Source organism: Schistocerca serialis, chromosome 3 (genome assembly GCF_023864345.2).
Source record: "Schistocerca serialis cubense isolate TAMUIC-IGC-003099 chromosome 3, iqSchSeri2.2, whole genome shotgun sequence".
Classification (NCBI taxonomy): domain Eukaryota; kingdom Metazoa; phylum Arthropoda; class Insecta; order Orthoptera; family Acrididae; genus Schistocerca; species Schistocerca serialis.
This window is the reverse complement of record NC_064640.1, coordinates 94103406-94117708: the sequence shown is the minus strand read 5'-3', so window position 1 is coordinate 94117708 and position 14303 is coordinate 94103406. Positions and strand designations below refer to the sequence as shown.

Sequence of the window (14303 nt, the reverse complement as noted above, 5' to 3'; positions counted from 1 at the left end):
TCGTATATTGGTCAGACGATGCGTACCGTCGAGGATCGATGCCGTGAACACCAGAGGCACACTCGACTGATGTATCCGAGCAAGTCGGCGGTCGCTGAACATTGTTTGTCGGAAAATCACGCCATGGAGTATGACCGCACGAGGATTCTGGTACAGACGTCGAGATACTGGGACAGCATTGTTAGAGAGGCCATCGAAATTCGCACCAATGACGACCTCATAAACCGTGACTGTGGCTATAATCTTAGCAAGGCTTGGGAACCAGCGATCGGGTTAATCAAGAGTAAATCGAGCAGACGTATAGTTGTGACGACCACGGCGGACAGAGCCATCACACCGACGTCATCTCAGACGCCGTCGCAATCTGTTCCACCGCACGACCGTGGCGCTGGGCGCGGACGGCGGAGGGAGCGCGCCGCGGGCGGAGGGTATTTAAATCGGCCGCCGCCGCGACCGAACCCAGTTCCCTCTGAGCAGCCATAGCGTACGGATCTCCGTGCCGGCACGTTCACAGGAGCTCAGTCCGTCAGTTCACCTGATGATGGCGACATGTTTGATCGCCGAAATATTGTGCCCGTTGGACACTATAGACCGGCAGCATACCCGTGGATATTTTGATTATCAAATACGCCGGGAGAAACTCAAGAATCACATAATAGCATTTACGATTGCTATAAATATAGATTACTATAAACATATAACAGCGATAGGTGTACACACAACCAAATAATGTAAATATCAATGTAGCTACAAAGATTTCTAACGATAGTCACAACAAATTAATTAATACCTTAATTCATCAGACAGAGAGTGACAATTAAAACACTGTTGCTGACAACATTATATGTATATTAATCCATCTAGGCAATATACATGTAAGTAGCAATCTTTGCTCAATGTCCTACTATATTGTAAAATTATATAATGAAAATAATGTCATTTACATTGTACTACAGGTCACTCAGTAATGGCAGTTTATCCAAAACAGACCTGTAGTGAAATTGATCATCATCATCATCATCATCATCATCATCATCATTTAAGACTGATTATGCCTTTCAGCGTTCAGTCTGGAGCATAGCCCCCCTTATACAGTTCCTCCATGATCCCCTATTCAGTGCTAACATTGGTGCCTCTTCTGATGTTAAACCTATTACTTCAAAATCATTCTTAACCGAATCCAGGTACCTTCTCCTTGGTCTGCCCCGACTCCTCCTACCCTCAACTGCTGAACCTGTGCGTCTCTTGGGTAACCTTGCTTCTTCCATGCGTGTAACATGACCCCACCATCTAAGCCTGTTCACCCTGACTGCTACATCTATAGAGTTCATTCCCAGTTTTTCTTTGATTTCCTCATTGTGGACACCCTCCTGCCATTGTTCCCGTCTACTAGTACCTGCAATCATCCTAGCTACTTTCATATCCGTAACCTCAACCTTGTTGATAAGGTAACCTGAATCCACCCAGCTTTCGCTCCCATACAACAAAGTTGGTCGAAAGATTGAACGGTGCACAGATAACTTAGTCTCGGTACTGACTTCCTTCTTGCAGAAGAGAGTAGATCGTAGCTGAGCGCTCGCTGCATTAGCTTTGCTACACCTCGCTTCCAGTTCTTTCACTATGTTGCCATCCTGTGAGAATATGCATCCTAAGTACTTGAAACCGTCCACCTGTTCTAACTTTGTTCCCCTATTTGGCACTCAATCCGTTTATATTTCTTTCCCACTGACATTACTTTCGTTTTGGAGATGCTAATCTTCATACCATAGTCCTTACATTTCTGATCTAGCTCTGAAATATTACTCTGCAAACTTTCAATCGAATCTACCATCACAACTAAGTCATCCGCATATGCAAGACCGCTTATTTTGTGTTCAAATATCTTAATCTCACCCAGCCAGTCCATCGTTTTCAACATATGATCCATAAATAATATGAACAACAGTGGAGACAGGTTGCAGCCCTGTCTTACGCCTGAAACTACTCTGAAACATGAACTCAATTTATCGTCAACTCTAACTGCTGCCTGACTATCCATGTAAAGACCTTTAATTGCTTGCAAAAGTTTGCCTCCTATTCCATAATCACGTAGAACAGACAATAACTTCCTCCTAGTGAAAGTGAAAGAAATAAAAATTCACACAGCAGCAAGTCTGGACAATCCTTTTAAATATATCACTTACTGACTTATACTATGCCACAGATCCTATGGAACATGCATTAATACATAATAATTACTACGCATGTTAAGGTTTATTGGCTGTTTTTATTCCCACAAATCTTAAATAAGCAGTTGTTGTAACCAAATATAACACTTTTGGTGGTATGCACAGGCAAATAACAACGGAAACGTACATAACTTAAACAGAATAACTGAGTCATATGCCAGTGATATGGAAAGGAACAAGACATTTTTACTCATTTGCTTACTATCATACTTTACAGTATGTTTTCAGTTAGTATATCCAGGTAGTGTGATTTTTTAGTCCCTCTGTGTTAAGGCTGTACATCTTTCTGCCCTTATATAATACTAATTTACTTGCAAGGGAGCTGACCAACAAAACTTACAGCTCAAAGTGAATGACATGTTGATGTTTAGAGATAGAACTATGATTAATCGGTTTCAGTTATAAATTTTGCTATCTTTTTGGGGCTTTTTACAGTTCCAAGTGGGGGCTCTTGGTATGTCTGTGAAAGTTGGAAATAACTGCAACTACATCATGACTGTAGAGCATAAGTATGCTTAGTGACATGTAAATCACACATTCCTGTTTCCATTAACTTACTTATTTTGCAGACAGAGCAACTTAAATAACACTAATGCGCTTTCCTTGAACCAAAAAGAAATATGGCTTCCAAAGCCTACCAATGGAATTCGTTCATCAATTGCACTGTGCAAGCAAATTCATACTAAACAAGAAAGTAAGTATATTAGCATCTTTTAGCAGAAAAGTTTAAATTGTTTTCAAGTATTTATGTGCTATGTACATTAAAATTAAATTTAATTAGAACATACATTAACTAAAATTTACTGTCACAAGTACACAATTAATGTCTTTATCTTCAGAGTATATGAGAGATACATGTCAAATACAAGTAATGATGGGGATTGTTTAAATTAAATGCTGCAAAATGGGAAGATGTAAAATAAATGAGTTAATATTGATTAATAACTTCCCTTAGTATCAAAATTACTAGGTATCAAAGCATACTTGTGAAAATCAAACAAAATTTTTGATAAGCTGGATGACTATTTTTAAAGTAATAAAAATGGGGAAGCCACTGTAAAACACTCATTGAGAACTAAACACTGACAGAGAAAAAAATAACATTTCTGTGTGTGTGTGTGTGTGTGTGTGTGTGTGTGTGTGTGTGTGTGTGTGTGTGTGTGTAGAATCATGTATACAAAATTTATATATGATTCTGTGACGATGTTATAAATTTTCAGGTGTCATGAAGAAGGGTGAAGGTATCAATCTGGGGTAAGGGACCCTGGCCCAGAAATGACGGAGTCATAATTTGCAAGCGAAAATCGTTCTGATACTTCTGACGGTGAATACATATACCAATAGTGGTACTGTTGTTGCTAAAATTGTAGGGCAGATAACTATCAGAGTTGGTAGTATGGACCAAAACAAGAAAAAAGTCCAAGAAATATGGGCTCTAAAATGCTTAACACAAGAGCAATATGTTCTCGTTCCGATGAACAAGTATTTATAGCTCTCAAAAGCCCTTGTTTATTAGATGTTTCTTTCGTGTTTTGGTCCATATTACCACCTTTGGAAATTGTCTATTTTACAATCTCAGCAACAACAGTACCAGTATGTGTACGAGTATTTCATTGTCAGAGGTACCAGAAAAATTTTCGCTTATAACTTCCAACCCAGTCATTTCCAGAACAGGGTCTCATACCGCAAATTGACAGATTGTAACATCATCACGGAAGCACCATGTACATGTACAGGGTGTCCCTCATAAGAGTCGTCAGCGCATATTCTCAGGTGTTTCAGCATGTGTTTCCAGTTGTCTTGTTGCAATGTGTGGCTGAAGTCGGCCCAAATAAATACTGCTCATTAAGTCCTTCATGCAACACCCGCTGTCGACAGAAATCGCTGGTTTGTTTCCCGTCACAAATAAAAAAAATTTACCGAGGAATTTTATGTACTTAATGGACAGAGCGGTCCTAAAGTAGTCTAGTGCAATATTCGCTTTATCGATACCCACTGAGACGGATAGTAAGGCACGAAGAATATCCAATACTCAAGCAGCGACTTATCAGCGGTTCCGAATGGTGATAGTAGTCAGTACAGGCTAAGTTGGCGCTGTCGCGGCTAGAGTACTAGGTACTCTTCGCGTTTTTATGACCCTGTAAATGCTTATCGATGAAAAGAATGTCGCTGTATACTATTTTATTGCCGCTTTAACGATTGGGCACGTAAAATACAAATTTAGAGATCATTTTGTTTGTGGCAGGAAGCAAACCGACGCTTTTCGTCGACACTGAGTGTCGCATGAAATAGGCAATGAGCGGAATTTGTTTGGGCTGGCTCCGGCTACACTTTCCAAAAACGAAATTGCGAATATCCACCGCAACACAAGAGAAAATGCGCCTGCCAATTCTTAGGAGAGACACTCTGTATGTGTAACAGGTATAAGTGCAGGTATTTTTGTATGTGGTATCTCACTGTGTGCACACATTCATGTGTTGTATGTGTTTTTCTGTGTGAAACAGTCTTCCCATCAACATGTCACATAATTTACTACCTGACGCTTTCTGCGTGGTTGTAACTGCACTATTATGTGGGCTAGCCCTGTCAGTATAGACTTGAAATTTTGTGACCGTGCATCTGCACTTCAACACCTGACCTGCTACCCAGTGGAAAAAAAAGCATTAATGGTTTGCTCTTGCCACATGTGTTTGGAGGTACTACCCAACCTAAAAATATACAGCTTCTAATAGCTGTAATTATTAGTCTGCAAGTGACGTAAATACTGATGTAATGCTATTCACTACACTGCCTTCAGTCACTAGCAGAAATATTTGCGCCTATATCCGATACACCCTGTATACACAGTGGTCAGAAACGGTCTGGAAAGCTTGTAAGGGTGTTGCAGGGGAGGTCGTGATGAGAAATAATTGTTAAGAAAGAATTCTGTACGTTGCACTGTTTCGGAGTTACTTAGCACTGAAGTTAGCCAATCAGGTCGTCGCAAGCAGAAATTCAATAGCCTGTCAGACACAGTGTCGCCATATTTGTTCTTCGTTTGGTTTCCTCAATCCTAACGAAATTAGCTTTTGCTCACTTGGCTTCGATTTATCACTTCCGAAAAATGCATTTTAACTGGAAATGAGGACCTGAACAAGTGCGAACTCACGGACCCACAGATATCTGTGCATCAACGCATTTTAGAACGTTGAAACGTCGTCCAACGATGCTACAGAACATCGAAGTTATAGGTGCCGGTGCCTGCTGATAGGTCGCTCCTGCGACAGCAAACGCATTTTTCACTGACGGACCATAGGAGGAGCGTTCCGCAGTGTTGTTTGTTGTTCAGTGAATGCGACTAATTGTCACGATCGGCTGTGGAAAAGATTTAGCTACCTGCTGCGTAGAAAGGTCTTGTGTCCTATGAAGGCGATGCTCTGTTGCTTTGGTGAATGACGGTTTCTGACACAGGTTTCTACTCACAGTTTATTTTTCTCTTGTACACGAAAAGCACTCGAGATTTTAGAACCTACAAGTAATAATAGTGTAGGCCGCTTGCATAATCTGCAAATCTACAGAGGCATTCCATCCCTTGTCAACTCTTACAAGTCTCCATTTCCTGCCTGTTGGCACTAGCAGCCAAATGTACACTGTGTGCCATCTTGTAGGTGCAAATGTGTGATATAGAATACCTACACATGTCCAACGCTCATGAATACTCCTTATCACATGTGAAATGTGTTAACTTATTATCTGTATATGTTTGATTGCAAACACTGTTTCTCACCCTAACAAGGAGGCCTCCTTACCCATGAGGCCATTTCATAGGGTGGCTTTTGCGGTGTGACTGAGGATGCACTTTTGATTTTTTATGTCATTGGGGTTACAATATCCATACTACGGTGGTCTGTATCGACCTGGCCTAAAATAGTAATAGCTGTTGTCGCAATTTATACCGTTTGGCTTCAATACATAGTCTCTATATGCATCCTTGAACTGTGTAATAATTCATCACAGTTTGGTTTCTAATAGCACAATTCTTACAACAAAATTACAATAGCATCAAGAATAATTTTATTTCCATAAAATACAATAGCTAAAGTGTCAATGTTTGCATCATTTGGCACCAGGAATGCAAGCCATGTGGAATCCGGATAGTTGGAATAAAAGTAGGTGATGGCAGACATGTGCTGTAGTACAAATATCTTTATGTAGAATGTAACCTTCCCTTTTGTTTACAAAATGCCTTATATACTCTATTCTTAATCATAAACGATACATATTTAACTTCACTCTGTAGTGTCATTTTTTTCGGTTCTAGACTGGACACAAGAACACCTATGTGAAATGGATCAGTTCCTTGAAATAACTTAGCGTGTGCTTTACACATATTCTCCAAAGTAGTCCAATCAGTAACTTTATCAACTTCTGGAAACATGAGCAGCTTGGAATACACAGTATACATAGCGATTGTTCCTTGTATGTCTTCTCCAAAGGAGCACCAGTTGAATCAAGCGCTACAATGCTAAAGGCACCTAGCTTATTACTAGACACTATATGCTATATGGACTCTCTCCATAATTCTTTGTTTGACGAAAAAAATTTTCTGCACTTTTGAATCGTTAGTTATCCTCTTTATACGTACATGCATTCTAAAAACATATGTTACAGCCTTCTTTATATTTACAGTGTAATATTTGTTACTAAAAAATTTAAACTCATAACTAATATTATAATGCAATAATGTAGGAAAGTTCAGGGCCCAGGTATCAAACAAACTCTGATCCCCTACTTTACCATAACTGAATTTGAGGTTAAATGTATCAACAAATTCGGTGTCCCATCAACACATATGACCAAATATATGCACCGTAATAATGCATTTATGGTCCATCTACTGACTCGGATGTCATCGTTTCCTCAACATCACCATCCTCTTCCAATATAAGGGAGATGCATGAGGTTTCCCTATGATATGGGGTCTCGAATGCATCAGTCCTCTCCTTTATATAGGAACAATGGATAATATGACAATTCACATGAATAACATACAAAATAAAAAGTAATGCCTTGTCACCAACAGCCATTTTGTTTCAAACAAAAATTACTATATCTCTATGTGTAATTGTTAGGCAAGGCTTATTCTTAATATTCACTGTCATCAGTTACCCTCAACAATTCGCTACAGTGTGTACTCACAGTGTTTGTATTTCGTCCACTGAAATTCCTCAAACATTATAAGTTTATGCAATCATTCATCATATCCCACGAAAACAAATTCCAAATAATATTGCATGTACATGCAGTGGCGTCATGTCTGTACTTTCCCAGTCAACATACTTTTACCAATATTAGTATCTCCAAACACATAAAATCACTTTTTATGTACCTGTCGGGACTGAAAAGACACATTCTACCACTTGACTAACATCACTTGCCAACCCCCAACACAAAAATCACACACGCTCATATTTTCAACATGCATATTTTTCTTGTGAAATGCTTCAAAATATTTCTGACTAATCTGAATACGATTATAATTATCAACAAAGGAAGGGTTCATATAGTCTGTTGTTTTTGTATGATTTGCCTAGCCATGCAATGTAATGTTAAACAACATGATACTCTCATTATAATTTGTGATTGGCACACATCATACATTGCAATATAATGAAGAATCTTGCCTTAGACCTACATGACTAAAAACAAATACACCACTAATATATCCAAAGATCCACTCAAATTTAGCCCTAAAATTACATAAATATACCCCTTCCTTCGTTTGCACACACACACACACACACACACACACACACACACACACACACACACACACACACACACATCTGAATATATATATATATATATATATATATATATATATATATAAACAAAGATGATGTGACTTACCATACGAAAGCGCTGGCAAGTCGATAGAAACACAAACAAACACATACATACACACAAAATTCTAGCTTTCCCAACCAATGGTTGCTTCGTCAGGAAAGAGGGAAGGAGAGGGAAAGACGAAAGGATGTGGGTTTTAAGGGAGAGGGTAAGGAGTCATTCCAATCCTGGGAGTGGAAAGACTTACCTTAGGGGGAAAAAAGGACTCTTTGCCTTTACAAATGTCTGCTTGTGTCTGTGTATGTGCGGATGGATATGTGTGTGTGTGCGAGTGTATACCTGTCCTTTTTTCCCCATAAGGTAAGTCTTTCCGCTCCCAGGATTGGAATGACTCCTTACCCTCTCCCTTAAAACCCACATCCTTTCGTCTTTCCCTCTCCTTCCCTCTTTCCTGACGAAGCAACCATTGGTTGCGAAAGCTAGAATTTTGTGTGTGTGTATGTGTTTGTTTGTGTTTCTATCGACCTGCCAGCGCTTTCGTATAGTAAGTCACATCATCTTTGTTTTTAAATATATTTTTCCCACGTGGAATGTTTCCCTATTTTATATATATATATATATATATATATATATATATATATATATTCAGATGTGTTTCATTAGCTGAGTGAACAGCTTTTCATCATACAATGACTGAGAGCAGTGACGCTTGGAACTCAGAGTGTTTTGAAACTGATTTGACATGGGGGAACAATGTAACTTCCATCAAAACAAAGAAAAATTGTTAAATAAACATGGTATCTAAAATGCAGGTGCCTTAAGAGCTATAATCATTTGCTCACCTTCAACACTATGACACTATGAAACAGATTTCTTCTATTGCAAGCTTTTTGCTCCTCATGTCTTGGGTAGAGGTAGTAAGCTATGGACCAAAACAAGAAAAAAGGTCCAGTAAACATGAACTCTAAAATGCATACATTAAGAGCTATGAGCACTTGTTCCATATAAGATATGTGTTTCAAAGCATAGAAGAGGAATGAATGGTCATAGTTCATAAGGCACTGGTATGGAATTAAGAGCTCACATTTACTGTTTTTTTTCATTCCTCCCAAATTATGGAAAGCAAAGAGCTAGCTGTAGAAGAGACGTGTTTCACAGTATCAAAGATGAAGAAGTGCTCATAGCTATTTAGTTATGCATATTAGAGCCCATGTTTACTGGGTATTTTTTTCTTGTTTTGGTGCAAGGAACCTGTTATCAAAGTTCACGAAAGTATTTAGTACAGTTGCGAAGTTCTAAGACCGTACTGTGCTGCAACAGCTACTTAGAGTCCAGATATAATGTCTTATGTCTGAAGAAGCTGCAGCACTTGCTTACACAAAGCATCTTGATTCCCTACTTTGTTACAAGCTTTGGATTTGAAATAAATATTTGCTATTTAATCTTTGTGTGCTTAATTGATTTAATTTTAACATCTTTGATTCCTTGTGTGTTTATGAGAGCTAGATTCATACTTAAGAATTCTGTAGTGTACTTTCATACCAACATAAGTTGCCAATGTCTGTGAATGGTAGACAGTGGTGGAGTTATGAATAAGGGCAGATATCATGTGTAGTTACTGTCTGCATGGCTGTTCATGTATGGCAGAATAACATGTATGGTGTGTTGACTATTTTTGATAGGATGCCTGAGACAGTGAAAGCCCTTTCATCAGCTCATACTGTATGGATTCTTCCTGCTGAGACTACACATCTGCTGAAGACATAATAGCTTTTCATTGGATACTCAAAAATAAAGTACATGATCGAGCCTGAAAATTAAGGAAGTGATGGAGACTGTAAGGGGAGCAACAGTCAATCATGAAGAAAGAAGTGTAGTCTCTGTACGTTTACCATGAATTCCTATCTGAGGTGTGAAAACTGACAGCTATTGACTTGATTGGATGCAGCAAGCTGCAAGTTGTTCATTTGGGTACCAATAATATCTGTCACTTGGGTTCTAAGGCTATCCTTGACTTCGTGCAGTGGTTTTATGAGGTGATGGTGCTCACTCTCCTGATTCAGAAAGTGTATGCACAACTCACATTTTGTAACATTCATCCATGGGACTACATAGTGTCTTCTGGCTTGGAGACAGACGCAAACCTTAAACCAAAGACTTCATCACTTACATCATGGTCTTGAGCACAGCTTTGTGTCTTGTACTGATGGGTTGGAAACTGTAGGGTAACGCTGATCAGGTCAGGCATGCACTATATAACATCAGGAACAGATTATGTGTAGTATGTATATGAGTATTTTTCATTAAAGAAAATCCCCTCTGTAAGACAAGTAAAGAGTTAGGTGTAAAATAGTAGAGAGCTAAGTGTGGATCAACTATATTGATCACAGAGTGCAATGCACATTATCATAGTTCAGGAAAAGGTAGTGTGAATCTAACACTTTTTAACTGTAGGTATGTTCAGTGTAAGTCCCCAGAATTAGACTTAACTATTAACGGTAGTAAGGTACAGTTATCATTTGAAACTGAAATCTGGTTGCAGCAAGAAAGAAATAGCAACCGACCACCAGTGGTGATGACATATATATTACCAAGAAAATCTCAGTATTAACCAATGAAATAAATACATATGAATGGGAAGAGTTTCGGATGACTTTGTTTATCAGCTTCATGTGCTCTGTGTGAAAATTCATGCAGAAACTGAAAATTTTAAAATATTCTGAAAAAAACCTTTTTGACATTGTATTTCACCAATAAATGTTTCCTTGTATTGCGTTTGTGTTAGGCAGTAAGAACAGTTTTTAAAAAATGAGGAACAATGTTTTGATTAACTCTGTTGGTGATGACTTTAAGTCTGGTAATACTTTTTGATAAAACAGGGTATATAGCGACTTGTTGCACTACACCACTCTTTATTTTATGTTTTTTTCATGTATAATAACAGAAAAGTTATCAGTGAGCTAAGTGTGTTCCTATCATACTCATAGCACAAGTATTAGAGCAGTATCTTTGCGTAACAGATAAAAATTTCCAAGAAGCCTCTTTCAGTTTCTTGTATTCTTTAAAGTTCACAAAAATATGTTTGTTTGTCATCATAGAAAGCTATATGTCTCAGTGAAGGTATGCTGCCTTCATATTTAGATTATTTATTTTGGGGAAATCTTAAAGTCTATGTCCAGTTCTGTAGATAAGAAGGTTAATTGTCAGATTCCACCTATATAATATTAACTGCAGAAGTTACTGTGAGACTCAATAGTTTTATTTTTCTCTCAGAACCTTTCCATGTAACATAACAATTTTGCACATTTTAATTGTGTTTAATCTTGTTTGATGTTCCATCTTATTTGTCATTACAGATAAAGAAATGGAATTTACACATTTAAATGATGAAGAAAGTGTGAAGAAACTGCCAAAATTATTTACACCTGTTTCTTCAAAAAATCAAGAGGTTATTAGAAGAAAGGCTTCTAATCAACCTGTCATTGTAATTTCAAACTCTAATACAAAGGATCAAGCATTAAAAAGAGAAGATAATTGTTTAATGCAAGTTGATGCTCAAAAATCTATGGAATTTCCAACTGAATTAAACATACTTAAACTGCAAGGGAACATTGGTCCACAATTGACAAGCTTGATTTACTGTTCACTGGAAAACCCAATAACTGAAATTGTGACCCAAAATAACAACGAAAATGTCAAAGTAAGTATTCACAAGGAGAAAATGAAATGTTTTAGCACACGTTACAGTCACTGCTTAGGAGCAGGGAACTTGTCATTAATATTTACTGATGGAAAAGTACTTTGCTCATGCTATTTACCCTCATCTAGTGTATAGAGAATGAAGTATGACCTTTTTTTACATACTTAGGTTCCTAGGGAAGCAGTACCAACTGAAGATTTGTATTTTGATGATGATTTTGGAACCAGACTGGACCCTCACATGGAATTACTTGTGCTTCAAACAAGTAGTACACAAATGTACAATGATCAGTAACAATGAGAGAGTAATTCCTTTGATAATAATACTACATGACTAGAGACCATGTAGGCAGTATAATTTCAAACTTTAAAATTATTTCAACAGCTCTATGTCAAGCGATATAGTAACATCTCAGTCAAATACAAAAGAGGACATCAGTTCTTCATTGTAATGCACAGTATTATATTGCTTCATATAATACATATGTTATATGAATGTTCTCTTTTTAGAGTAAAGGTACTTGCATCTGGCTTATCAATGTTATGGACAGCTATAAATGCTGCAAAAAAATCTCAACCATCCTCTGACAATCATCTGTTACATTTACTACAAGGAAATATCTTTTATTTATTTTATCTTAATGAGTGTTTGTTAACATAACAGAGTGGATAATTTAATTTATGAACTGCACTACAGGAAGCTGCAATACTACCATAAAAATATTCATTTCAGTTAATGAACTGGTAATATTAACTCTCTGTGTTACATGATTGACTTCAAAAACTGATTTGTGGTACTAACACAGATCCAAGTTCTATGAAAGCAGAAAGAAATAAAATGATTTTTTTGCTTCACAAATAAAATAGATATTACCCTTTTTCCAATGTTCTCCATCTCCTCTAAAAAGTCCTTCATTGAAAGGGTCTCAGGCTGGTGAGAATCAGTCAAGAGTCAGTCGTTTGTGGGTTTTGTAAGCATCCTCTTTTGTAGGTGAATTTCGTTCCCTTAGTATACTTTAAATGTATCCTAAGCTTTAATTTTTCATAAAACAAGTTTTAGGTGGTTTTTCAACTTTAGATCAATCCAGATAAGAGCAAATCCAAGGAGCGAGGGGGGGTAGGTGGATTCATCCACCCTCTCCCGCAAAAAAGAATAGCACTCTGTGCTGAGCACTGATGTAAATAAATTATTAATGTTATGTTAAATCATTTTATATATTGTATTTATATTGTTCTTAAAATACTAGGCATTTATGTTACACTTTAAATGAGGATATGGCTGTAAGTTATATTTGAAGGGAGAAGGCGGAGGGAAGGAAGACAAGAGACAGTAAAAGACTGCACAGACGAACTCTGCATTTGCACCTTATTGCAAATTCATTTGCGTAGGCCATTTACAGTTGTTATTGTGTCCAGTGACTGATCACCAATCATTTAATACAATATTAGTGGGTTATTCTGCCTCAGTGAGCTCTGTGGTAAACTGGAGAGACAACTCAAATATGTCTTTGCGCAGAAAACTGTTACAGTCTTCGGTGGAACTGCCATATTGGACAGGGACATTCGAAGTTGTTTGTTATTTTTCTGCTTGCTACTTGTAATGTTGCCGTATTTTGTTAACAAAAATTGTCAAAAGTTATATTGCATATGGTGGCAGTAATAGATTGATGGCATGATGTTGCATTCACTTCCACAAGTTGCCTAAGTAATGAACGGTATGCATTAATATGGGGCTACGGTAATGCAAAAAAAAATGATGTTGGGAAAACTCAAGTATTAGGTACCAGTAAAGTAAGCATATCTAAATTTTCTTCAGGTTTTCTCATTCAACCACTGAGCTTTTAAATAAATGTGTACCATATGTAAGGTAGGGAGGCAATCGAGGACACTATCGTATTATATCATTTGCAGTGATCACTTTACAAAAGACTGCTACATGCTTCAAATTGGAGCTGATCTACAGTTACTGAGCGATGATTCTGTACAGAGTGATCGATAAATCAGATGCCCTGTCCACTTGCCAGTGAATATCTGTCAGGGAACGTAAATACCAAGAGTTGCATCAGATCTAGGTTTGCTTATAACAATAACCCAAACACATTACAGTTACAATCTGCTGTAAGAACACTGTTGTATAAGGATAATGTTAGTGCAAGTGATAAGGCTAGGCCCTTAATGTATACGATATTGGAAAGCAGTTCCTTCTGAGTTGGAGAATTTATTTGCTGTAAGAGGCAAAGCGATGAGTAGGCCCTACAATTACGATAGTGAAGATATTAGTTACAGTACTTTGAGGCGTCTGAGTCATCCTCACTCCGTGAATATTGGGAGAATATTGTTTATTATGTATCAGAATGTGTTTGCGAAGGATTCTTGTGATGTAAAGATGTGCAAAGCGCAAAGAAGGTACTATTTTACCGGTACCCTGCATGTACCTGTAGGTAGGCTGGGCCAGTTCAGGTGCTGTGAGTCACTGATGACATAATCAGTGTTGTTATGGGTTTCCCCCACCTCAATCTCTCCCTCCTCTGCCGAAGGCCCATTACCCCA

At 37.8% G+C, this 14303-nt stretch overlaps 1 protein-coding gene across 1 annotated transcript in view; it reads left to right on the top strand.

Annotated features, from left to right (window-relative positions):
* Positions 1 to 12334, top strand: part of LOC126471533 (uncharacterized) — a 228362-nt gene extending 216028 nt beyond the window's left edge. The window contains exons 16-18 of the mRNA XM_050099760.1: positions 2798 to 2922; positions 11411 to 11754; positions 11923 to 12334. Coding sequence (XP_049955717.1) covers positions 2798 to 2922; positions 11411 to 11754; positions 11923 to 12048 — 595 coding nt within the window. The 3' untranslated portion in view covers positions 12049 to 12334. The remainder of the gene's footprint in view (positions 1 to 2797; positions 2923 to 11410; positions 11755 to 11922) is intronic.
* The last annotated feature ends 1969 nt before the right edge of the window (positions 12335 to 14303 follow it).